This window comes from Tachysurus fulvidraco, chromosome 19, assembly GCF_022655615.1.
Source record: "Tachysurus fulvidraco isolate hzauxx_2018 chromosome 19, HZAU_PFXX_2.0, whole genome shotgun sequence".
In the NCBI taxonomy this organism is placed as follows: domain Eukaryota; kingdom Metazoa; phylum Chordata; class Actinopteri; order Siluriformes; family Bagridae; genus Tachysurus; species Tachysurus fulvidraco.
Genome location: NC_062536.1, coordinates 17,706,355 through 17,732,867, shown reverse-complemented (window position 1 = coordinate 17,732,867; position 26,513 = coordinate 17,706,355). Strand labels below are relative to the sequence as shown.

At 39.7% G+C, this 26,513-nt stretch overlaps 1 protein-coding gene across 9 annotated transcripts in view; it reads right to left on the bottom strand.

The window, feature by feature from the left end:
• Positions 1 to 26,513, bottom strand: part of col7a1l (collagen type VII alpha 1-like) — a 116,717-nt gene that overhangs the window by 4,363 nt on the left and 85,841 nt on the right. For 3 of the 9 annotated variants that reach the window (XM_027160394.2, XM_047804243.1, XM_047804244.1), the window contains exons 72-106: positions 26,326 to 26,409; positions 25,986 to 26,183; positions 25,082 to 25,186; positions 24,363 to 24,407; positions 23,498 to 23,617; positions 22,960 to 23,013; positions 21,907 to 21,960; positions 21,768 to 21,818; positions 17,696 to 17,770; positions 17,530 to 17,565; positions 16,946 to 17,398; positions 16,747 to 16,782; positions 16,216 to 16,242; positions 16,065 to 16,124; positions 14,824 to 14,949; positions 14,582 to 14,653; positions 14,451 to 14,486; positions 13,645 to 13,704; positions 13,479 to 13,523; positions 13,311 to 13,346; positions 11,201 to 11,236; positions 11,042 to 11,098; positions 8,795 to 8,866; positions 7,949 to 8,020; positions 7,717 to 7,752; positions 7,528 to 7,608; positions 5,708 to 5,761; positions 5,565 to 5,618; positions 5,358 to 5,420; positions 4,963 to 5,025; positions 4,238 to 4,354; positions 4,027 to 4,104; positions 3,897 to 3,950; positions 3,744 to 3,792; positions 1,441 to 1,623 (exon numbers count right to left, since the gene is read on the bottom strand). In XM_027160394.2, coding sequence (XP_027016195.2) covers positions 1,441 to 1,623; positions 3,744 to 3,792; positions 3,897 to 3,950; positions 4,027 to 4,104; positions 4,238 to 4,354; positions 4,963 to 5,025; positions 5,358 to 5,420; positions 5,565 to 5,618; positions 5,708 to 5,761; positions 7,528 to 7,608; positions 7,717 to 7,752; positions 7,949 to 8,020; positions 8,795 to 8,866; positions 11,042 to 11,098; positions 11,201 to 11,236; positions 13,311 to 13,346; positions 13,479 to 13,523; positions 13,645 to 13,704; positions 14,451 to 14,486; positions 14,582 to 14,653; positions 14,824 to 14,949; positions 16,065 to 16,124; positions 16,216 to 16,242; positions 16,747 to 16,782; positions 16,946 to 17,398; positions 17,530 to 17,565; positions 17,696 to 17,770; positions 21,768 to 21,818; positions 21,907 to 21,960; positions 22,960 to 23,013; positions 23,498 to 23,617; positions 24,363 to 24,407; positions 25,082 to 25,186; positions 25,986 to 26,183; positions 26,326 to 26,409 — 2,842 coding nt within the window. Of the gene's footprint in view, positions 1 to 1,440; positions 1,624 to 3,743; positions 3,793 to 3,883; positions 3,951 to 4,026; positions 4,105 to 4,237; positions 4,355 to 4,962; positions 5,026 to 5,357; positions 5,421 to 5,564; positions 5,619 to 5,707; positions 5,762 to 7,527; positions 7,609 to 7,716; positions 7,753 to 7,948; positions 8,021 to 8,794; positions 8,867 to 11,041; positions 11,099 to 11,200; positions 11,237 to 13,310; positions 13,347 to 13,478; positions 13,524 to 13,644; positions 13,705 to 14,450; positions 14,487 to 14,581; positions 14,654 to 14,823; positions 14,950 to 16,064; positions 16,125 to 16,215; positions 16,243 to 16,746; positions 16,783 to 16,945; positions 17,399 to 17,529; positions 17,566 to 17,695; positions 17,771 to 21,767; positions 21,819 to 21,906; positions 21,961 to 22,959; positions 23,014 to 23,497; positions 23,618 to 24,362; positions 24,408 to 25,081; positions 25,187 to 25,985; positions 26,184 to 26,325; positions 26,410 to 26,513 lie in introns of those variants that run through there. The other 6 variants (XR_007138698.1, XM_047804245.1, XM_047804246.1 and 3 more) reach the window with 6 other exon arrangements.

The window sequence follows — 26,513 nt, the reverse complement described above, 5'->3', positions numbered from 1 at the left end:
TAGGTGATACTATAGGGCACGTCTTCTTGTTCTCTTACATGTAGGTGAGACTATAGGGCATGCCATCTTGTTATCTTACATATAGGTGAGACTATAGGGCATGTCATCTTGTTCTCTTACATGAAGGTGAGACTACATGGCACTTCATCTAATTCTCTTACATGTAGGTGAGACTATAGGGCATGTCATCTTGTTCTCTTAAATGTAGGTGAGGCTATATGGCATGTCATCTTGTTATCTTAAATGTAGGTGGGACTATAGGGCATGTCATCTTGTTTTACCTGAAGGTGAGACTACAGGGCACTTCATCTAATTCTGTTACATGTAGGTGGGACTATAGGGCATGTCATCTTGTTCTCTTACATAAAGGTGAGACTACAGGACACTTCATCTAATTCTGTTACATGTAGGTAAGACTATAGGGCATGTCTTCTTGTTCTCTTACATGTAGGTGAGACTACAGGGCACTTCATCTAATTCTCTTACATGTAGGTAAGACTATAGGGCATGTCTTCTTGTTCTCTTACATGTAGGTGAGACTACAGGGCACTTCATCTAATTCTCTTACATGTAGGTAAGACTATAGGGCATGTCTTCTTGTTCTCTTACATGTAGGTGAGACTACAGGGCACTTCATCTAATTCTCTTACATGTAGGTAAGACTATAGGGCATGTCTTCTTGTTCTCTTACATGTAGGTGAGACTACAGGGCACTTCATCTAATTCTCTTACATGTAGGTAAGACTATAGGGCATGTCTTCTTGTTCTCTTACATGTAGGTGAGACTATAGGGCATGTCTTCTTGTTCTCTTACATGTAGGTGAGACTATAGGGCACGTCTTCTTGTTTTCTTACATGTAGGTGAGACTATAGGGCACTTCATCTAATTCTCTTACATGTAGGTGAGACTATAGGGCACTTCATCTTGTTCTCTTACATGTAGGTGAGACTATAGGGCACTTCTTTTCATTTGAATGGCAGTGTTTATGTCAGGACTCAGCCCGGACTTTGGCCACGTGCTTTTGGTGATGTTCTGTGTTCACGTGTCTGCCCGCCCTTGTCTCTTCCTCCCCACCTCTGAACACCGGTTCCTCATGCGTCTAATTGTGATTAGTATTTAGTCAAGCCATGTTACCTTAAGCAGCACGGAATCCTCTGTTTTTGTCTGCTGATGTTGTCTGATGTCGTCTAAAGTTGTCATGTCTCTAGTCCGTGTCCCTGTTTTGTGTTTTTTATTTATTAAACCCAGTTTTATTTCACGCTATCCTACATTTGGGTCTGTTTTCATCCCTGCATCACTGACAGTTTAAACCATATAGTCCTTTACCTACTGCAAGGACAACATGAGGGTGAAACTTTCAGGTTGTATTTTTTTTGGGGGGGGGAATCCTGCCCTGGTCTAAAACTTGAAATCGCTCCACTTTTTATCAGAATGCTTACCTGTGATATTGTCATATAGTAAATTTGTCTCGATGTGTGAAACGGTTGGTGAAGCAATTTGCTTCTCTTTCTCCTCATCAGTGTGAGTGAGAGGAAACTCCTCCTTTCTCTTGTCCTCTTTCAGAACACTCTTTTCTTCTGGATCTTTGGTGCTCTTCACAAGAAGATACGCTTGATCTTTCCCTTGATCGAACAGAAGACAGAAATGTCATCACGCAGTGCATCTTGCATGAGTTCGTTCTCATTTGAGACACTTTTAATGGTAAAACACAGAGTTGCATGTTTCATTTGTATTAATGGATATTTTTTTCTTCTTCCAGGTCGTTTGTGAATGACTCCTGAAATCGGTTAGTTCAGCAGTCTGTTCTACTGAGAGCACTGTGGAACATAACAGATGGTGGAACCCACGGGGTCTTCATACTACATCAGCGGGAGATTCGGAGCACATAACTGTATAGAGAAAAGCACAAACACACACCAAGGGGGCAAAAACGTGCACGTAGCAAACCACCCACACTTGACCACACACTTAGTGGCCACTTTATTAGGTACATCTTTACTATAGATAAATCAAATGCTAATGTATGCATACCGTTTGTATGCAGATGAAGATTTTCATCTGCTGACAAGACATAATGTACGAGGCAAAATGTTATTTTGTTCAGAAAGTAGTTTGGTTGTGAAAGCTATGTATGAACAGTACATTTGCAAATACATGGGAGGACTGTGCAAAAACCATATGTTATTAGATGTGGCCAGTTTTATATGTGATTTTGTCCACCTATTAAATCCAGGTGTAAATTAACATCATGCAGAAATACTTTAATCAGTAGATTCTTGTAGATATTCTGTATGATGTTATTATGACAAAATCTGTACCATTTTAGGACTTTTGGCAAAAGATGTATTCATTACACCTGTGTATTGTAATACTGCTTATACCACAGTACTGTTGAATTCTCGAATCTGATTCAGATTCTGCTCAGACGGTGCTGATTACTCTATAACAGCTGCTCTGACAGTAGTGCAGTTGAAATTTGTTCTTTAAATGTTTGTGTTCGTTCTGATATATTATTGTTTCTGTAGTAACAACCAACAGAAGGACTTGCTCTATATATTCAACCTGCCAAAGTTCTCGCATACCACCCTGCTGCTGCGATCCCTCCACTGGCTTTCAAAAGCTGCACGCATCAGATTTAAAACACTGATGCTGGCCTACAAAGCCAAAAATGGACCAGCTCCCTCTTACCATAAAGCCCTGATCACTCCTCGCACCTCGCACCTCGCACCCTCTGATCTACCATCACTACTCGACTGGTTCCACCCTCTCTAAGGGTAAGAGGCAAATATACTACAAGACTTCTCTGTTCTGGTACCAAGGTGGTGGAATGAATTTCCCCTAGAGGTCCGGACAGCTGAGTCACTGGCTATTTTCAAAAGGCATTTGAAGACCTAATTATTCAGGAAAGACTTCAACTAGCACTTATTTTGCATTTATATATATATATATATATATATATATATATATATATATATATATATATATATATATATATATATATATATAAACATTTACACTTTTTCATTGTAACTTTGAACAATGTTATCTCATGGTATCTTAAGTATGTAACCTAGTGAGTCAGCATTAATGTATCCAATGTTAGAGATTTAAGCACTTATGTATGTCGGTCATGACTCAGCCTGGACTTCCTCATCACATGTCTGCCCTGCCCTCGTCTGTTCCTCCCTGTTTCCACACCCGTTCTTAATTGTATCTGATTGTCTTTTGTATTTAAGTGTGGCACGTTGCCGATGGCATCGCGGAATCTACTGTTGTCCTGTCCTGTCTTTAGTCTGTGTCATGTTTAGTGTTTCTTTTGTTATTAAACCCTGTTTTGTTTTGCTATCCTGCGTTTGGGTCTGCTTCCTTACCCCGCATCGTAACACTGTCGGTCTGGATAAGAGCGTCTGCCAAATGCTGTAAATGTAAATGTAAATGTATATAAATGGATTATAAAATCATTGATATGGTGAAGGAGAAATTTATTTGACTTTTGTGGAAGGAGTAAAGCTATAACTTTAAAGTTTTTAGGACAGAGGCAGGGATTACACTTTTAAGAAGGAGGAAAAAGAGAGTCTGGTGATGGGATGACGCTGTATAATATAATAAGTGAAACAAGAATTAGCTTGTTTTTGGATGTTTCTTTTTTACTACAACACTTTCAGAATGTGTTTATATGAAACAGTGTTATATGCTTCAAGTGTTATATTACTTGTACAATGATTGTATCTTGTTGACTCACCACACTTTTCCACGACTTCTTTGCTCACCAGGTCCTTCACCTCTTCTACCTATATGATCGAGAATAGCAGATCTTAATGTTTCAATAATAAATAAAACTCTTTATGCAGTTGTTATGCAGCATTTACTGTTGTTACTGACGTTTGTTACTCACTGTAAGACCTTTATCTCCTTTCTCCCCTTTCCGTCCTTCCAGCCCCATCTCACCCTGGACCGAACACACATATAGGTCATAAAGCAAATGTTTCGCTCTGTACTCTAGTCCTCACAAATGACAAACTTACATCCAGCCCTCTTTGTCCAGGAATTCCTGGGACGCCTCTCTGACAAGGCTTTCCTCTGCCTCTCCTCCCTCTTTCTCCCTGAGGAAAGTGATGAAACGTGACATCAAGTAGATGTAAGATCACCTCGGATGAATCTACCACTTCTCTTCACACAACATGCAGATACTATACAGTTAAAATCTTTAGTATCCTATCCCAGGCACATCTATACCTTAGGCCCAACTTCCCCTTTAGGTCCAACTGGACCAGATCTGCCAGGAGCTCCAGTTGCTCCTGGTGCACCTGAAGATCCTTTAAAACCTGTGAATCCTGGAAAACCTGTAGATCCCTGTAAAGAAGCACAGCACAAACATCTCCTAAATGACTATACAGTACAAACAATACTGACATTAAAACCCAGATTTAATTTAATTGCATTTTAATTGTATAGCACTTTTAACAATGGACGTTGTTCCAAAGCATTTTTACAGAACGTAAGAAACATCAAGGATATAAAAAGTTATTCAAAGATTAATATCAGACTCATATTTAAATGTGTTTGTATTAATCCCCAATGATCAATCCTGAAGTGACCGAGGTGACTCGGGTGAGGAAAAACTCCCTTAGATGGAAGAGGAAGAAACCTTGAGAGGAACCAGACTCAAAAGGGAAACTCATCCTCATTTGGGTGACACTACAGGGTGTGATTATAAGCTGTTATAAACACCAGAGAGTGTTATTATGAATAATAGTTGTACAGTATAAGCAGCATTCATAGAGGCCTTGTTGTCTTTACATTTATCTTAACAGAACTTTAATACTGATCTTGCACTTTTAGACCATCTTTAAATCAGCCTCATTGGAAGTGTTTGTGAGATATTTTGAAATCAGTCCCTAAGAGTTTAGCAGATAAAAAAGTGATTAATATTTTATAAGTGAATACTTTTTACAACTGACCTTCTCTCCCTTTTTACCTGGTTCACCATCAAGTCCATGCAGACCTCCATCGCCTTTTTCACCCTAAAGAATAACAACAAAGATACTTTAGTGAACATGCAGGTTTACTGCTACTTTCACATATACAGCAGGTCAATGAGAGCTGCGACTTCCTGAGTCTGCGACATCCTGGGAGAAAAGTTCAACTTGAGCGACCACCAATAGGAGCAAAGTGAAGTGGAATATTAATTGCACCACCCACTGATACAAGATGTTACCATGGCAACCAGTAATACTGTAGGAACACCAACTTGAACTTTAAAATACAGCAACGTGACAGAGTGAAGAGATAAAATCGCTGTATTGATGTTTAGTTTTAGTCCTAGTGAATTCTTTCCATGATTATGAAGACTCACTTTTCGTCCCGTGGGTCCGTTTAGTCCGGGAATGCCCGGTGCTCCGGGGTCTCCAATACTGCCCTGTATTTAACATTTAATGACCATTAATCAGTAATATACACATGAGGCTATTTATGTGACTGAACCACAAGGGTGATAAAACATGATGGCATTTCAGTTCTACAGTAAAATGAAGAAGTGGATCTGGTGATATCAAGTACATACCGGTTCCCCATCTATTCCTGGGAGGCCCATCCGTCCTGGCATACCTCGGAAACCCTAAAGATATATACATATAGCACTTTAGGGTACATTTAGAATACGAAAACCATTAACCTAATGGTCCAGGGTGCAGGTTTGATCTTTACCTGTTCTCCTTTGTTGCCTTGGTCTCCTTGTAAACCAATTTCTCCTTTCTCTCCCTGTAATAAATAAATAAATAATTAAATACCATTTTTATTTCCTGGTTTAAAAAAAGTCTGAAGAAATTTTACATTTTTTTTCAGTTTTCATGTTACAAAAACATGCAAACATAGAAAATTGAAAAATCTTTAATGCTGTTGGTTATTATTTGAGAGTCTGACGTTGTCCTGCTTAGACATTCTCAGTCACATGAGGAACAGCAGCTCTTCTACCCGATCGTAACATGCAGTGTGATGAAACATGATGTGTAAAGTGTGTGAGATCAGACTGGTGTTTATTTAGCGAAATCCAATAATCAATCATCGTCAAACTCGTGAATGACGTAGACATAAACACAGACACGGTATCTGTGATAGCAACACTGTGAAAACATGTGAAGGTCTGAACCAGGAAGTACTATGAAGTAATTTAGGACAACAAATGATGACAAGACAATGTCAGTGTATTACCATGTTAGGAATCAATCAAATCTGGAGGAAGTTGTGGCCTAATGGTTAGAGAGTTTGACTCCTAAGGTTGTGGGTTCGAATCTCGGGCCGGAAATACCACGACTGAGGTGCCCTTGAGCAAAGCACCGAACACCTCCAACTGCTCCCCGGGCGCCGCAGCATAAATGGCTGCCCACTGCTCCGGCTGTGTGTTCACGGTGTGTGTGTGTGTGTTCACTGCTGTGTGTGTGTGTGTGTGTGCACTTTGAATGGGTTAATGCAGAGAAAAAATTCTGAGTATGGGTCACCGTACAGTACTTATGGGACACCGTACAGCCGTATGTGACGTCACTATGTCACTAGCTCATAAAATCAGATTTATGGAACAGAACAATTTTGATCTATTAAAATTATTTTTCTGTTGATTTTTGTTGATTTTACAATACGATACAATGAGATACGATTCGATACCTCCGTCAAAATAAAGGTATAACTCTCCATTCGCAACAGCTGAGAGGGTGTGCAAACTTTTGCCTTCAGCCCTTTTTTCCTGATGACGATTCCTATTGAACTATGATGCGGTTGCTCATTTTTTGTGACTGAAACACACGCTCCAGTAACGAACCCTCTTCCGAAGTCACACTGATCTTTTCCTCTTGTACGGTACACACGGCTGATTGTTTATTGCTTAATTGTATCACGCAGCAACTTCTGTCTGGAAGCATCTGTTCTCGTTAGATTACTCCACTCGTTTAATCAACATCTTTCTGTTAATTTGTCACAAGAGAAAAGTCCTCACAACCTTCCGAAGTTTCTTTTTTCTAGTCAGAGGTCAGAAATTTAAGAACACGTGCTTAAATCTATGGATATTTCTTCCTAGATGTTTGCTGGTAGAAGTTCAGTTATAGAAATAAAATCATTTATAATCACACTGTCCATTGTTACCCAGATGAGGATGAGGTTCCCTTCTGAGTCTGGTTCCTCTCAAGGTTTCTTCCTCATATTTCAGGTTGTTTTTCCTTCCAACTATCACCTCTAGCTTGCTCATAAAAGTAAACTGAATTGAAACAAATTTAAAAGATCTTTATCAGCTGTATTTCAAGCACAAATATGAAGAATATCCTGATATTCTTGCTCTTCTGTATCTTTTGTGGGACATCTCGGTGGTTTGTGGATCCATCTCGATTCCATCATTCAGGTGATTGACTGGCCTTCCGTTCCCATGACAACAACACTACCTTGTTTATCTCTAAATATCTCCTTCACAGCTTTGTTGTGTGTTTTTACGGCAAGTGAACGGCGACCGTTGCTTGAAATTCGTCCTCGGACAATCTTACCTCTTCACCCTTTGGTCCTCGCTCTCCCATGTCTCCCTTGTCGCCTTTTTCACCCTGCAGTCCGTTCTCTCCGTTATGACCCTATTACGGTCCAAACGATTTGCATAAACCATTAAACGATGAAAATCGCATTTCAATACGCATGAAATCTTTTTATTACGTCTTTAAAACCGTCGTGTATTATAATACCGCTTCTCCATTGGTGCCTGCTTCTCCTGCATCTCCCTTTAAAAAGAAAAAAAAGATGTATTATGTCTTATAAATAACCAAAAACTAAAGCAAAAAAAAAGTGTAATCCAGAGAAAGTGCAGGCTAGAAAGTGCATGCTACTTTAGTTAACAGTACATGGCTGATTTGTTTGGAAATCATCAAACAAACATCTAAAAAAAGCTATTTACGTGTAAAGATTTTTGAATCTGACCTTTTGTCCTACAGGCCCTCGTGCTCCAAAAAGCCCCATACTTCCTTTGACCCCAGCTTCTCCCTTTAAACCCTGCATTATGGTTACAAACGAACAAATCAGTCTTTTGAGAAATTCATTGAAGCATTGAAATGATTACGAGTACTACAGGGTAGAGGTCTTCCCGGGTCTAAAGAGATGTACCTGACCCGGAGTGACCCGAATCACTTTTTACCCGAACCCGACTTAATTTGTATTTTTTTTTTAAGAAAGACCCGACCCGAGACAAACCTGAAAAAATTAGACCCGAGTCCGACCCGACCCGTCGGCAATTTTTTTTTTTAACCCGACTGGACCCGAATGTTGCATAACTCTACACTAAAGTGACCGCTACAGCGTGGATTCAAATTTGATTGACAGGTCTGTTTAAACGAAAATTAGCTAACCGCTAGCCACACGTCGCCAGCCACATGTCGCAAGCGGTCTTAGCAAACAGAGGAGAGGTTGGAAAAGGACTTGAGTCGATGCACACACACGAGATACAGTAGTTCGGGTCTTCTCGGGGTCGTTCGGTAAAAACACATTCATTTTAAATTACCCGAGACCCGATGCCGCTATTATTATACCCCACCCATGTCCGAGGCACACGTGAAACTTTTAGACCCGAACCGCTCGCGTCACAGGTCGGATCTCGGGTTTTCAGATCTAAGTGGACCCATGAAGACCTCTAGCACAGGGTGAATCCAGTGGAAAGTAATTAGTGTAGTGTGTGTTTATGTGTGTGTGTGTGTGTGTGTGTGTGCATTATTCAAAAAAATGCTCACTTAAGTTTATCTAGCTAATTTAAGTCCAGCTAAAGCATCTCACCTTCACTCCCGGAGGTCCATCCTCTCCTTTCTCCCCTTTATCGCCATCAAATCCCGGAGATCCTCGATCACCCTTATTAGGAGAAAAATGAATATGAATTAAAATACTCAAGGTACTTTTTATTACACAGGAAGAAGAACTGAGGAGAAGGAATCTTCTTGTTTTCGGCTGCTCCAGTTACGGCTCGACACAGAAGATCCAGGATAGAGGTGGTTGACCTGCATGTCTTCCCTCACCCGGCCTTGTCTCTTCCTCCCCGCCTCTGCACACATGTTCCTTATGTCTAATTGTCATGTGTATTTAGCCGTCCCGCGTTGCCTATGGCGGCACGGAATCCTTGCCGTCTGTTGTCGTCTGTTGTCATGTCTTTGTTGTCTTTTGTTGTGTCTGTGTTCCGGTTTTTGTTTCTTTTAAGTTAATAAATCAGTTTATTTTTGCTATCCTGCATTTGGGTCTGTTTTTATCCCCGCATTGCTGACATCACCACAAGCATCATAAACCTCCTTGGCCTTCCTCTTGCCCCGTGACTCCATCCTCAGCATTTCTCTTCCAGTATACCCCATATTCATCCTCTGTATGTGTCCAAACCATCTCGATCTCACCTCTCTCACTTTGTCTCCAAACTGTCCTACCTGTGCCGTCCAGCTATTATACTCATTTCCAATCCTGTCCATCTTCGTTCATCCTCAGGTCTGAGAACCTGATGTTCTACCTCCTGGCTTTTTCTCGGTGCCATCATCTCTAAGCCATAAAACATAGCTGGTCTTACCAAAGTCTTGTAGAATTTTCTATTCACACTTGCAGACACTTTTCTATCACAAATCGCTCCTGTCACTTTTCTCAACTCTGCCTGTACTTCTCTACCACACTCTCCATTACTTTGGACAGATGATTCCAGGTATTTAAACTCATCCACCTTCTTTACCTCCACTCCTTGCAACTGCATGTACTCGTGACATTTTCCTCCTGACTTTCATTCCCCTTCTCCCCTGACAGTACTCTAGTGCGTACCTTCACCTCTCCAGGTTCATCTCAATTTCTTGCCTACTCTTACTACAGGTCTCAGTGTCATCTGCGAACATCATAGTCCATATGGGTTCCTGTCTGATCTCATCTATTCCTATCTGTCCCATCACCACTACAAACAATAAAGGATTACGAGCTGTTCCTTCATGCAATCCCACTTCCACCTTGAACCAGTCCGTAATTCCTACCGCAACACCTCACTCCTGTCACACTGTCCTCCTTTACATTTTCTCTAAATCCACAAACACCCAGTTCAACTCCCTCTGACCTTCTCTATACTTGCTGAAGAGAAGGAATATTAAAAAAGAAAAAAAAAAAAACACAATGTAGTTCAGGAGTTGCTGCATTCTCTAATCTGATTGGTCAGAAGCTGCTGATTAAGCTTCTGTAACAACAGCTATGACAGATCACATGTTTATTTTATATTAATGCGCCCGTTAAAATGTTATCGTTGCTATAGTAACAGATAATTGACTCCAGGTGTCAGAAATCTAAACCTAGTGACAAACAGATAATAATAACCATGATGTTATTTAGCAAAAACAAATGAATAATCGTTTTTCTGTGCGGTGATATTCATTCATTCACGGGGAGCGGCATCGGGCATCGAGGCAGGATACACCCTGGGTTGGAGTGCCAACCCATCGCAGGGCACACACACACACACACACACACTCTCATTCACTCACACACTACAGACAATTTTCCAGAGATGCCAATCAACCTACCATGCATGTCTTTGAACCGGGGGAAGAAACCGGAGTACCCGGAGGAAACCCCGGAGGCACGGGGAGAACATGCAAACTACACACACACAAGGCGGAGGCGGGAATCGAACCCCCAACCCCGGAGGTGTGAGGAAAACATGCTAACCACTAAGCCATTGTGCCCCTATATGTGTATATATGTTCTGTTTAATTTTATATATATTCATGCTCTAGATTTCTTGTCTCATAAATAATCCACAACATTTAATGTAACTCTAAAGGGATAAAAAGTACGAGGCACGGTTTTCCAAATTCTTAAAAATGGCTGTAATCAGCTTCACATTAAATCTGCTTTGCATCATACAGTACCACTTTATCATCGATTACTTTCTTATAACAAAATGCCACCTCGTTTTGTATTCTACACCCTGTACAGAGAACATACTGTATAAAAGCCTACAAAGGCATGATGGACAAAATGAAAAAATGGACAGATTTCCCCTAGTTTTCATACCGCTTCTCCTTTACTGCCTTTATATCCACGTGGCCCAGGTATGGACAGAGGACTCCCCTGCATACAAAAAAAGAAAAGGAATAATAATAAAAAAAAACCTGCAATCCAGATGGAAAACAATCATAATTAATCATTTTCAGAAATACAGCAGGCTCTTACTTTCTCGCCTCGGTTGCCTGGTAAGCCTTTATCACCCTGTAAAAGATGAGCACATTCTTAATATAGAATAAATTGCAAATTTGTGTACTCATATAAAGACAAATAAAGAAATTGTCTTGTTTAATCCACACTAACAATAATACAGTACATTTAGGGCCACATTCAGGGTTACATTTATAGCATTTGGCAGACGCCCTAATCCAGAGCGACTTACATTATCTCTTTTTGTACAACTGAGCAATTGTACGGTTAAGGGCCTTGCTCAGAAGCCCAATAGTGGCAGCTTGGTGGACCTGGGACCGAACTCACAACCTTCCGATTGGTAGCCTAACACCATAACCACTAGGCTACCATATGCCCACTGAGTTCAAGACCAGGAAGAAACCTCTGATGACATTTTAAACTCCGTCTTCTCCTCAGAAAGTGAGGATGCTATCACATGCTATCTGCAGGACTGTTTTTAAACTGCTGCCCATGCAATGTCAAGGTAGAATTGAAAACACTTGGAGGAGATGATAAGTGATTGATGATGATGATGATGATGATGATGATGATGATGATGATGATGATGATAAGTGAGAGGAAAAAGCACAGTGGATCATCAGACTCCAGTCATCTGCTTCAATCAGACAGACAGTATTGTGTCAGGACTCAGCCCAGACTTTGGCCACGTGCTTTTGTTGATGTTCTGTGTTCACGTGTCTGCCCCGCCCTCGCCTCTGCACACCTGTTCCTCGTGTGTATTTGTAATTGTTGTTAGTATTTAGTCGAGCCGCGTTGCCTTAAGCAGCGCGGAATCCTCTGATGTCGTCTGATGTCGTCTTGTCATGTCTGGTTTAGTTTTCGTCCTTGTCCCTGTTTCATGTTTTTAGTTAATAAACCCTGTTTATTTTTACGCTATCCTGCATTTGGAACTGTTTTTACCCCCGCGTCGCTGACAGTATCATAGCATCAGATCCATCAGCAGGTTCTAAGATAGCATCAGACAGCTGAACCTTCAACACCACCACAAGCACAACCAACTGTATGTACAATGTGCTGCACTTGTACAACATGTTTCACTTAGTGTCCTGATATCAGGCTCCTTGTATTCACTGCATGTTCAATGTACCTTTCATAATATGTAAATGATTTATAGTACTGAACATAAACAATATCTCCCACTATGCTTCTTTATGACTGAACACTAGTTACATCTTTTTTTTGTGCGTTATGTCTGGGTAGGCGTGTACAAAAGTAGCATGAGACACGGCCACAATTCAGTGTCGCTCTGATTGATCAGGAAGTGAGTAATGGCATCTTTCCACCAACATAATATGTCCATATGGAACTTGTGGGAAAATAAGTCATTGTTTTATTCATTCATTTGTCCCATTGTTTAAGGTGGCAATGGGTTTCAAGGTCTGAGTCAAGAACGAATGCCAAGCATTAGAGTTGAACTCGTTTCTATGATAATGAAGGGGTCTGAGGAAGACTGTTATGTTAATGGGATTAAGGGTGGATGAAAGTCCAGGATCTGGTGTGGGGCTGTTACATCCTTTCATGCTTTGATTGTCACCCGAGTGTTTTGTCTCTATCTGATGGGACTGACCCCCCCCTTCCCAAGAATGTGTATATTCATGTGTATAAAGTGTATTACAACTTTAAGTCAGACTTGATGACTGCAGCGCCCGTGCCAGTACGCTCTGACTTGCAGACTCGTTTCATCGCGTATCTACAATAAAGACTACTGCACAAGGATATCCAAGTCTCCTGGTCTTCTCTGGAAAAAGTTGACAACAAACTGTTGGGTTTTACTGATGATCTCCTGATGATACGGTAAACGTTTCTCTGTCATGTCACTCGAGAGCCATTTTTTTTTTACTGATCTTGCTTTATGTTTTGGATATTGTGCTGTGATCAGCATAGATGGAAATATACGCATGTAAAGATACAGAATAAGGACAAAGGCATTTTGAGAAACGTGTTATTTCTGTGGAAACACACCCACGAAAGATCCACAAAAAAGACAGAAAGATAGACATCAGAGCACCTGAAAAGCTCACAAACTGAAGGAACAGAAAAGATTTCAAGTTTAACCTTGTGTCATCTGCCTTAAAAGTCATCTCACCTTTTCTCCTTTTATGCCAGAGAGACCTTTAGGACCCTGGGGACAATGAAAACATCCATGAGATCTTGTTTAAGTATTATTTCTTAATTGATAAACTAAATTTAAAATTACTTTTAGAGACAAAAAGCACAAGTATTCACAAATGCATTTTATTTTGTGTTATTTTACCACGAGTCCTGGTGGTCCTCTGACCCCCATAGGGCCCTTGGTGCCCTGCAATTAAAACAAAAAGATGTCTTAACAACTATGAATTAAAATGTACTTATCACTGTACTACAGAATACTTTTTACACTGTTCATATGAGGCTCCTTTTCCCATCCCATCCCACGTTACCCTGCGTCCTGGAAGTCCAGCCACGCCCCTCTCTCCTGGCTCCCCGGGGATGCTGTCGCCCTGGTAACAGATAACAGATGGCCGATTTTCTCAAGAATTGACCTTTTAGTACAAGAACATCTCACAGCCTACAGTCCACTTCACCCAGCGAGGAGGAGGAGGAGGAGGAGGAGGAGGAGGGTGAAGGAGGCAAAGATGACCCCAAAGCTCACAGTTTCAGACTTTAGTTCTTGGATTTGTCAAGTTTATAAATCTATAAGATGCCATGCCCATAACAACAAGATGAGGGAAGTTTCTTTTACAAAATACATCCCAGAAGATTATAGATCATTGTAGAGGATCTTAGAAAGTTCTCCATCGTACATTTGGCAGTGTTTAATGCAGTTTAGACGACCGGAGTTCAACCACGATCCAATGAGGAAACCTTTAAAATGTCTAAATGGTTAACTGTCTATTTGCTTGTATGTTAGGAGTCTTAATTTCCTTACAAAGAAAACTGGCTAAAATTTTAGTCAGTCTTCCTAAGACCCCAGACCACCATTTGCAGAAAAAAGCCCCTAAACCTGACTAAAATGACAGAAACAAGATGCTGGGGTTTTGAAGGTGGTGTTCCAGGTGCTGGTCCCGTTGGCCTTGTATGGATCCATGACATCATGGACTGATGACTTGAATCTGCCAGCGTGTTAAACTTTATTAAAGGGCTTTATTAAAAACTTTATTGTGCTTATTCTTACATATTTTCATGAAAGATGCCAATATGTTTTTGTTGTTGGTGAATGTAAAAATATCTGAAATAAACCCTTTACCTTGTTGCCCTTCACTCCTAGTGGACCTGGAATCCCCTAAACAAAAGATCAGCCTGCAATGTGAATATATTCCATGTCCTTACCTGATGTAAACTTGTAATGTGTTTGTTATACAGTTTATATTCACATACTTCTTTTCCTGGAGGTCCAGAAACACCAGGAGAGCCTGGTGATCCATTTTTTCCTCGTCTTCCTCTGTCACCCTACACGTCATGAGAATATCTCTTAATCATATTCGTTATTTAATCTAAAGCATGTTATTCAGACAACATGGTGAATTTTTTAATAAATACAGTTGAATTAAATAAAATCACGCTACTGCGAGAGTGAGAAATATAAGTTGTATACTCTGTCTTCAGAAGAGGACACTTACCTGTTTACCCGGCTCTCCAGGTTCTCCTGGTGCACCATTGTGACCCGGTGTACCTGGAATACCAGGGTTGCCCCGGATTCCCTGAATGCCTTGTGCTCCAGGTGGTCCTGGTTCTCCAGGCTCACCCTGGGGTAACATCATACAACAGAAACCAAAGTAAACACAACTCTGCACTATTGCTAATATCTGCAGCTTTAAACCACTGAGCTCTCATGATACGTGTTACGTGAAACATGACAGAGGAGACATTTGGGGAACTTTCAGAGGTTAGCACAGTCAGAGCTCAATAACCAGGTCTCACCTTGGGCAAACCAGGGCAAGTAATCAACCTCCTGGGCTCTAGGGATCAATTTCCTAGAATTTCTTTATCTTTGTCTTCAGAGCACTTGTGTTTGACAAAAATAAGCTCACTCATACAGGCCTTCTTTGTGGTAATTGCTCAAAGCTTGAACTTTCAGTATTTAATTTTTACTTGGTACAAATTGAAATGTGTATGTGGATTTATTCTGGTCTCAGGCATTGAGCTGAACTAAGCTGTAAAAAAATATACACAATTCATGCACTAAAATAAGTAAATCCTTTTTTCTGGCAAACAACCTAAACATCTGTACATCTCATAAATGAAGCATCGACTTGGACTTGAAAATGATTCCATGTGTTTTTGTCTCAATCATGTCTCGCGTTTATTATGACTCGACATTGACCCCTGGCCTGGACGCTTGTCTTGGACTTGACAGTGGTGTTAACTGTAGCAACAAACGATACATCATTGTGGGTAAGAACACAGTGACAAGAAAGGACATTCATTCATTTTCTACCGCTTATCCGAACTACCTCGGGTCACGGGGAGCCTGTGCCTATCTCAGGCGTCATCGGGCATCGAGGCAGGATACACCCTGAACGAAGTGCCAACCCATCACAGGGCACACACACACTATCATTCACTCACACACACACACACACACACACTATGGACAATTTTCCAGAGATGCCAATCAACCTACCATGCATGTCTTTGGACCGGGGGAGGAAACCGGAGTACCCGGAGGAAACCCCCGAGGCACAGGGAGAACATGCAAACTCCACACACACAAGGTGGAGGTGGGAATCGAACCCTGGAGGTGTGAGGCGAACGTGCTAACCACTAAGTCACCGTGCCCCCCTAAAAAAGGACATGCTTTGGCAATTTTCTTTCTGTGAGTGAAAAAACTCTTTGCACATAATAAATAACAGGGTTTTACCTTTTGCCCAGGTGGACCAGCCTGACCAACAGGACCACGGTGTCCTATTCCAGGCTCGCCCTTGAAGAACACATCAACATTTCAATCTCAATGATCTAAAAGATTCGACCCAGTGGCTGATTTCAGTTATGGGGTTAAAAATAAAAGTTACCTTTTGTCCTTTTTCTCCAATCTCACCCTGTACAAACACAAAATTATTAAACAGGAACACATTATTACTACGGACCGATCTTTATACACAAACGACACGGTCACGATTCACGTCTCATTATTTAATTACCATTTAACTGCTAGTTAAAATGTACGTCTGTGCCTTTAAAAGGTAATATATGCAGTTATCAGAGTCCTCTGTGTTTCGGGGTTTAATTAGAAGAAATCAGACAGAAAAGTTTTTCAAGAACGTTGTTTGCTATCAGCAATTAAAAATGAGAGAGTGAGGGAATTATAAATATTCAGATTAAACGCTCGGGGGTAAAATAAAAATAGCTCACTGAGGACATCAAAGCTAATGGAGTGAGGCTGCTGTTCTTCCCGCCCAGTTTGATTGACAGTAATAATTTCCCGACATGGCAAACTGGGGGTGGATGATGTCACGTGTGTGGGTGGGATTGAATCGCATAATGAAACTAGAAACATATTAAACATATGAAATAGATTGAGTGTAGAGGAGCTTCGTAATCACCTTGGGTCCTGGTAAACCATTTTCACCCGGAGGTCCCTTTAGAAGAAAAAAATGTTTGAATATTTATATTGTATAAACATTAAACTGTCTGTGAACTCAATTTTATTGGTGCTTTGATTTGAACTGATGGAGTTTTGTTAATATTAGGAATGTATTTTAGAGTCACATGATCACGTGACCTTTTTGATGAACCTCCTACCTTCAGAAGTTCATACTGAGAGATGTGAGCCCTCATGTCTTCCTCCCTCTCCATCATCTCCAACTCCATCCTCTGTCTCTCCATGACGTCCTCTCGCTCCGTCTCTCTCTCCCTACCTCTCTCTCTCTCTGCAAATGCCTCCCTTTCCAACTCCTCCTCTTTCTCATGTTCTAGCTCGATTCTTTCTCTCTCCATCTCCACCCTGTCTCGCTCTCTCTCTTCATCCCAGTTCCAGTCCTCGTCTTCCCCGTTCTCGCTGCTCCTCTCGTCGTCTCTGTCTCCAGAGCTCCGCTCGAGATCCTGCTCGGTCCATGTCCCTCGTTCCTTTTCCTCGTCCATCTCCCAATCTTCCACCCCTGTCTCTCTTTCCTCCTGTCTCCCCATTTCTCTTTCTAGATGTGCTTCCTCATATATTTCATCCTCAGTTTCTTCCTTGTTTTTCAGCTTCTTTTTCTACAATGAGAGTGTAGAACATGGTAATGATTACGCGAGGTGATACAAATCCTTATTTATTTATTTATTTATTTATTTATTTATTTATTTATTTATTTATTTATTTATCAGGGTGAATCAAACAGACTTACTTTTTGCTTCTTTTTCTTTCTTGAACTATTTGAGAGCTGGGAAAAGTAAATGTCAGGAGGAAGAGGTTTAAAATAACTACATGTTGCTTTTTATATAACTACATTTCATTTTATATCACAAGCTATGAGTCATCCGAGAGCGTCATCAAAACTCTGGCTGCGTTACCTCGTAATCTGGAGAGGGGGCGCTCCGCTTCGTTTTAGGCATTGTTCTGTGTGCATCAGAACTGGACATGACCCGCTGAAAACATTCACACAATGTTCACACATTCACACATTCACAAATATACTGTTGAACTTTAGAACTGATTCGTTTTCTATAAAAGCAACTCTTACAACATGTTTATATTAACATGAACACGTTATCGTTTCTATTGTATAACGACTCATGGATGCTCCACATGATCACATAATAACTTAAACTCCATAATAAACTTTTTTTTAAAATGTGAGAATATGAAAAAAAAAATATTATGGTTGATGTATGATTCTGTAAGGAGATATTATGAGTCGCCAGCAGAGGTGGGAGTAAGTCACACGTGTGCAAGTCAAAAGTAAGTCTCAAGTCATGGATGTCAAGTCAAAGTCAAGTTGAGTCTTTTTTTAATATTTGTCAAGCAAGTCTCAAGTCTCAAATTTGCGACTTAAGTCTGACTCGAGCCGAGTCATATGACTCGAGTCCCCCTTCTCTGGTCTCCAGTGCAGAAAAGGTTTCAAATCATAATTTAAATATGAAGAGCTGCATACTGGGACCAGCAAGAATAACGTAACTACTAACTGGAAGCAGCTTTTGATGACTTTCATATAAATAAATAATAAATAAATTTTAATAAAAAGCAGTAGGCCAAAGGAGCAGCACATTCAGGAGGCAGGAGGTGAGAAGTTCTTTGATGACCTACTGAAATGCTGGGACTGCAGTATGGACACAATGGACACTACAATATCCCATAATGCAATGGGATTGACTTTCGAGTAAGTCAGAATCAGAAATTGTGGAAGAGAAATATCCACTCATGTTGAGTTTAAAGGCACTTAATACCTGCTCAATGGTTAACTTGTAAATTGTAAACAGGAAACAACTGGGTTTTTGTGGTTATTGTGTTGTCATAAGTCACAATGGCAGTGCAAATTGGCGGATGTAGTATGTCCTGATTGTGTTCCTACTAAACACACATGCAGATCAGTATTTACTGTATCAATAAGCCATAGGTACTGAACCGAATGCAGTAGGTACTGAATCAAATGCTGCGGGTAGTGAATCAAAAGCAGCAGGTACTGAATCAAATGCAGTAGGTACTGAACTGAATGCAGGGGGTACTGAATTGAATGCAGGAAATACTGAATCAAATGGACTAGGTACGTACTGAATTGAATGCAATAGGTACTGAATCAAATGCTGCGGGTAGTGAATCAAAAGCAGCAGGTACTGAATCAAATGCAGTAGGTACTGAATTGAATGCAGGGGGTACTGAATTGAATGCAGGAAATACTGAATCAAATGGACTAGGTACGTACTGAATTGAATGCAGGGGGTACTGAATCAAATGCAGTACGTACCGAATTGAATGCAGGGAGTACTGAATTAAATGCAGTAGGTACCGAATTGAATGCAGGGGGTACTGAATCAAATGCAGCAGGTACTGAATTGAATGCAGGGGGTACTGAATCAAGTGCAGCAGGTACTGAATTGAATGCAGGGGGTACTGAATCAAGTGCAGTAGGTACTGAATTGAATGCAAGGGGTACTGAATCAAATGCAGTAGGTACTGAATTGAATGCAGGGGGTACTGAATCAAGTGCAGAAAATACAAAAATCAAATGCAACAGACCGAATCAAATGTAGTAGTTACTGAATTGAATGCAGTAGGTACCGATTCAAATGGTGCAGGTAGTCAATTAAATGCTAGAGGTACTGAAACGAATACAGTAGGGATCGAATCTCATGCAGCAGGTTCTGAGATCAACTTTTGCAATAAACAAAATTGATGTCAATCAATATCAAACACAACACGACACTTGTTCGGGTTAAGCCGTATAAACCCCTTATGAACGCTTATGAATGTTTTTGTAAGATTAGTGGAGGAATAGAAACACACATAAATAAGTAAATAAGTAAATAAATAAATAAATAAATAAATAAATAAATAAATAAATAAATAAATAAAGACACTAAGACATGTTTAGGAAATTTTAACCAGTTTACTGACACACATGCGCAAGGAGAATAAACACACAAAAATAAAGCAAACGAATCGAATTTCACCAGTGAAAACAAGACTGTAAAACATCCATGAAAAGAAACACATTTCCATTTTAACTAAAGAAAACAACAACAAAGCAACCAAACTGCAACAAACCTTTTCCCCCTCAATAAATTTTCATTAAATAATCCAGTGAGGAAAATTTTATAGCTGGTCATAATATTCTTTTAGGAATCTTTTCCCAAAAGTACAATGAAGAAATAATGAGAATGTGGCATTAGTGCCAGTAAATAAATAATAATGCACAACACTAAGATAAAAAATTGGCAAATTAGTGCTGTTTAATTGTCAGATTCGACTGTACATATAAATCTCAAACGTTATTAAACTCCACTGTGGGCATGAAGAAACATCATCGTGACATCATCACTGCGCGAGGATTTATGGCCCGTCAGCTCATCCCCAGGTTTAACTCTTCCCATTCACTCTCACACACACACACACACACACACACACACACACACACACACACACACACACACACACACACACACACACACACACAGTGTCCCTCTAACGTTTTAGGTGATCTCCTGCATTAAGAATCCAAAGAGAGAACGGATTAAATGAAGCTAAGCCAGCTGATGTACAGTATAGCTGCATTCCGCGTGCCATAGCCATGAACACCGTGATTCGCCTTGTGCCAAATGCATGCTGGGAATTTCCATTCCTACCTCTTTTGCGAAGGGGTTTATATTTTCTTTATTATGATGCATTTAGGTCAAGTGTTTTCCTTTCGTTTACATTTTAGCTGGTGTTAATGTTGACACTGGTGAAATTCTCAGAGGTTTAAAGCAGGTCATGTGATATTTCAACCTGAGACAAAGTCTACTTATATATATAAGTATATCTCCACACTTCTGGACTGGAGAAGAAAACTGGCCTCTGATTAAAACTCACTACTGAGCCAGATGTTATTTTAGGGTGAAATATCATTTTGACCAAGCAAGCGACTCGTGCACGAAAACAATAGAGAGAAATGACGTCCCAGAGACGAGATATTAGTTCATGCCACATGCTGAAGCCTCATTCATGCGTCGTCAGCCAAACCGGATGCAGCAGCGTTTTCTGAACTGACGCCGTCTATAGAAAGCCAACATACCGTTCTCCTTAAAAGTTATCAACTAATGATGCGTTATGATCTGATTTCATCTCTTTTGCCTGAAATTTTCAGATAAGCAAAAGCTCTACTGGTTTTCACAGAGTTCCTGAAAGAACCCTGTCAAGAACATTGATATGTGTTGACCGAACTGAGACCAGGCCAGATAAGAGCATCACTTTAGCCTGGAGGACATTTTAAAACAAACCCTGGCTGAATAAATAAATTAGGACCTGATCATAAGATTAAAATGATCTTGGTTGAAAGTTTCTAAACTTTAAGAAGGTTAATCAAATATTGACCAAATCAGCATTATATACTGTATATTATATTTATGTCTTTATTCTTTATTATATATTTTTGCTGCTGTAATACAGAAATTTCCACATTGTGAAACGAATAAAGGTATATCTTATCTTATCTTGTCTTATCTTATCTTGTCTTATCTCGTCTTATCTTGTCTTGTCTTATCTCGTCTTATCTTGTCTTATCTTGTCTTGTCTTATCTTGTCTTATCTTAAGTCTCGTAGATACTCAGATTCTTGTCTGTGCCTCGTCAAACTCTTCCTTAACGATATTAGTATAAATCTACATTTTACGAAAGACATCACAGTTCATCACTCATCTGAGCTTTTTTTAATGTAATATACAACAATAAGATTAGCTAAATAAACAAATGCCTTACGAGTCGTCATAGTTACGAATACTTCCCTGAACAAAGACAGGTCTGAGTTTTATACCTCTATCTGTTTTGGTTAAAACCTGCTGGTACAGTATATCAGTCCTGTCTGACTACAGTAACATTTGGACAAAACGATATGTAGACTTTCTATAGATGCAACAAATGAAACGACTGAAAACACTTTCACTGTTCTTACCTTTTCTGTAGCCGGTGTATCGAGCTCTGAGGATATGAGGCTTTCGCTCTGCTTTAAAAACACATAAACGATATGCTTTAGACCCAGTCATAGACGCTCACATGCGGTCACGGTAAAGACAGTGAGAGAGCGTCAGTACCTGCTGCGTGACCGCTGATATCGAGAGGAAAGGATCTGTGGTTGTGTAGATCATCTGAGAATACGAACAATACGAGTCATTATAAAGGTGTAAGTATAAATAATGCAGAGACGTTACACAGTATGTATTTTTAATAATTCAGTATTTTTGATAAGCATGTGAGAAGATGAAACGTTCTTTGTGTGTGTGTGTGTGTGTGTGTGTGTGTGTGTGTGTGTGTGTGTAGTGATTAGGCTTTCAGAAACTAATAATAACACTAATCCCCAGTCTAATTCATTCAAACTGTGTCACTGTGTGAGCTTCTGTACAATATTGTGTATGGAGGCGTCCACATCGTGTTCCAGCTCCGGCTAAAATCATTCGTTTTAGCTTTATTACTTCTCAGCAGGAAAACAGACAGACAGATAAATTGGATAGATGAAGAGAGAGAGAGAGAGAGAGAGAGAGAGAGAGAGAGAGAGAGAGAGAGAGAGAGAGAGAGAGAGAGAGAGAGAGACAGAGAAACAGACAGAGTGTAAAAATGGACAGACAGGCAGACAAACAGACAGATAGACAGACAAAGTGGATAGATGGACAGACAAACAGACAGACAAACAGACAGACAAACAGACAGACAAACAGACAGACAGACCGACAGACAAAGTGGACAGATGGACAGAAAGACAAACAGATGGACAGACAGACAAAGTGTTCAAGCAACCTGACAGACAGACAGACAGACAGACACCCAGACAGACAATGTGGATAGATAGATAGATAGATAGATAGATAGATAGATAGATAGATAGATAGATAGATAGATAGATAGATAGATAGATAGATAGATAGATAGATAGATAGATAGACGGACGGGCGGGCGGATGGATAGATAGATGAACAGACAGACAGACAGGTGGATGGATGGATGGATGGATGGATGGATGGATGGATGGATAGATAGATAGATAGATAGATAGATAGATAGATAGATAGATAGATAGATAGATAGATAGATAGATAGATAGATAGATAGATAGATAGATAGATATAGAGTGTTTGAACACCTGGTCTTACCTGCTCTGTCTCTTCCCCATAGGAGAGAACAGTCTCTTCTGTAACAAGCTCATTCTGTGGTGACAGAAAAGATCAGTCAGGTTCTTACACCCTCATTATCGTGTCATATTATTCCCATGGGACGAGATACCACCATCATTCAGATCCTTCGCATCATCACTGGATCACTTTTGATCTTCCCGACACCACAGAACACTGATATGTGAAAGCTACAAAGATCTCAGATGTCACGGCATTTTTAATGCTCGTCACTCTGTGTCAGAAAGTGTCAGACTGAAGAATTAAATATTCTATTCCATTAGATCTGTTGGAATAAGCTTATGGAGTAGAAGTCTTCTTTATGAATTGGTCTTAAATACACACTGTGACTGTTAGAGCCTCAAGAGTTACCACATTAAGTGCAAATGAAATTTATTAATGAATCCTTTCCTTCTGGTTTGTTTTTTTTATCTGGACCTTAAAATGAGTAAGTTGAGTCATATGAGAAGAATCCTAAATCTAAAACCCTAGATTTTAGCAAAACAGCAAATCCACCAACCTCATATTCATACTCTTCGTCACCACCACCACCACCACCGCCGTCGTCATCATCATCATCATAATCATCACCATCATAAATCTCCTCCTCGACCTCTTCCTCATCTGGGTCTAGTGCTTCCTTTGGTTTAGAGACATGACAACGTTATTATCGTATTAATAATCGTATTACATCATTACAGTAATTACATCATAATGTCGTGTATAAAATTTGGATTAAAGCCTTAACAGATTGTTTTATTTACTATATTTAGAAAGAGCTGAAAGAGTATTTAGTATTTTTCAATACCATGAAAAAAAAACTGAGTGTAAGATTTGTTAAACAGTATATTTTTCTAAATAATCCAATCTAATGTTTATTTAACATGATTAAATATTAAATTATTGTTATACAGCAGATATCCCGAACATAATGAATTAAAATACATGAATTTTTGTAAGTGCTTGTTGTGCTGCAGATATATTGATTATTAAATAAATATTTAGAAAAAAAAATTAAATAAAAACAATTTATGTTAAAAAAAATAATATTATGAGCTAATTATTACAAGCACATACGTGTTTGCATAATATGTTTATATACTATTAATTAATTTTAAAAAAAAAATTTTTCTGTATAATTTCATTGTATTATATAATAATTAGAGAAAAATATTACACAATAATTTCGCGTAAACCGATTGAGGAAAAATCATCATCAACATCAACATCAGATATAAATGATATGTAGCTTTAGAAATATTTAGACAGACATTTAGACATAAAGGTTTAAGTTGATTTGAGTGTTATATGAGTTATATGAGTTATATGAGAGTTATATGAGTTTAGATGTGTTAGATTATGACATGTTTAAATGGGGCATTTACCGATCGCTTCCTGTGTCGTTTATGTCGTCCTTTATTCCCTTTACCCTGGTTAAAAGTTCCACAATCACAAAGAGTTATAACATATAATCACGTCTTAATTAATGAGCAAAGAATTCAATTCGATCCGATCATCGGCCTCTGTTTAAGGTGGTAAAGTAAAGCTCTAGGATTTAAGGTGGAATACATGATTACTGACAGACGATTATTAATAAAATAAGTATCAGTGTACAGTAAATACTGTATTCAGAGTTACGTCGATATTTATATCCGGAAAAAAATGAGACATATTCAGACTTAGCTTATAAACCATCTCTAGGCTTTAATGAGGAAATGTCCTTAAATTTATTTTTTTTTTACTTATTTAACAGCCACAATTTCTAGAGCATTCGATTTTAAGTCCAGCCATTTGAGGACTGCACTTGAGAAGCTGTGATTTATTACATCTCCAAGTGAACTTATTTATTTATTTATTTATTTAGAGGTTCGTTAAGTGGTGTTTATGTTAAGTTACACGATCGTTTGCGGTTTAATGTCGTTCGTACTGCTTTTATCCTCATAAAGCCACCTTAGTGAACAGCCCTTTTATTATAAGAGTGAAGACATAACAGTGTTATTACTATATTATATAGTGATTCTTATTCAGTTCACTTCAGAACGTGTGGATTAACAGCTACTGATAAATAAACGAAACAGTTATAAATATAAAAATATTCCCGCACCTTTCCTTTCTCTCGGCCCTTCTTCTTCTCAGATGTCTTCTTCGCCGTGTCCTCCTGAATGTGGAGGACGTTCTCCGTACTTACCTCTGCTTTTGTGGTAGCAATCTGTCAAACACACACACACACAAGAACATAAATACATGCACAAATTTGCAAGAAAACACCATTAATATTTTAATATCACTTTGACAAGATAAAGAAAAAATAAAGGAAAAACCAGGGGCATGGTGACTTAGTGGTTAGCATGTTTGCCTCACACATACAGGGTTGGGGGTTCAATTCCCGCCTCCGCCTTGTGTGTGTGGAGTTTGCATGTTCTCCCCGTGCCTCGGGGGTTTCCTCCGGGTACTCCGGTTTTGTCCCCCGGTCCAAAGACATGGTGTGAGTGAATGAGAGTGTGTGTGTGTGAGTGTGTGTGTGTGTGCCCTGCGATGGGTTGGCACTCCGTCCAGGGTGTACAGTATCCTGCCTTGATGCCCGATGACGCCTGAGATAGGCACAGGCTCCCCGTGACCGAGAAGTTCGGATAAGCGGTAGAAAATGAATGAGTGAATGAATGAATAATGGAAAACCAGCTTCAGAGTTTCTGTCATGGATTCTGTACGTCTCTGGTACTGAACATAATTTAGTGTTGATGGTGAAAATGGTGTCGAGGAGCGCCGTCTGACGCCGTTTCAGTCTAATTGCTGAAAGGGTTCAGATATATGATTCGAACCACTGAATGAGTCTGTGGAAGGGGGCGGAGTCATCCTGAAGGAGACCACGCCCATCAGGATTGAGATGTTTAGAAAATCTATTACAGTTATGCTTCTCTCTAATTAGACAAAATCAAACCCCACCTAAAGCATTAAGGTGTTTTCCCTTTAATCTGTCTCACACGTGTAGAAAACAGTGACGTGTTTACCGTGTCTGAAGAGGTGTTCACCTGAGCTGTACTAAAAACAGACGGCGCTTGCGTGAAGATTTCTAGCAGAGCCTCTCCTTCTTCTTCTTCTTCTTCTTCTTCCACTTCCATCCTGCCCTCTGTTCTGCTCAGATCTTCATCCATATCCCCGGTGGCATTCCAAAGAGTTCCAGCATCTTCTGTTTCATTTAGTAAAACCTAAAAAAATAATAAAAAAGGTTTGGTCATGTGGACATCAGACGCTCGTTTACTCTACGATACAAAAGCAGACGGTGGCTTTTCTTCTGTTCGTTTTTTCCTTAGTTCTTATATTTGTCTTGTCAAAAATTATTATCTTAACTGAGTAGGATTCGTTTAGATCCACGTCTTCGGGCAGGAGTCCGTCAGTCTGCGGCTCACTCGAGAGTTCGTACTTCACTGAGCTCTACAAGGAAAGATTCAGAATTTCATCAGATTTTTTTGCAAATTCAGGGTTGAGACACGCCGTCATCACGACACGCAGATGGATTGAATTTTGTCAATTCAAGT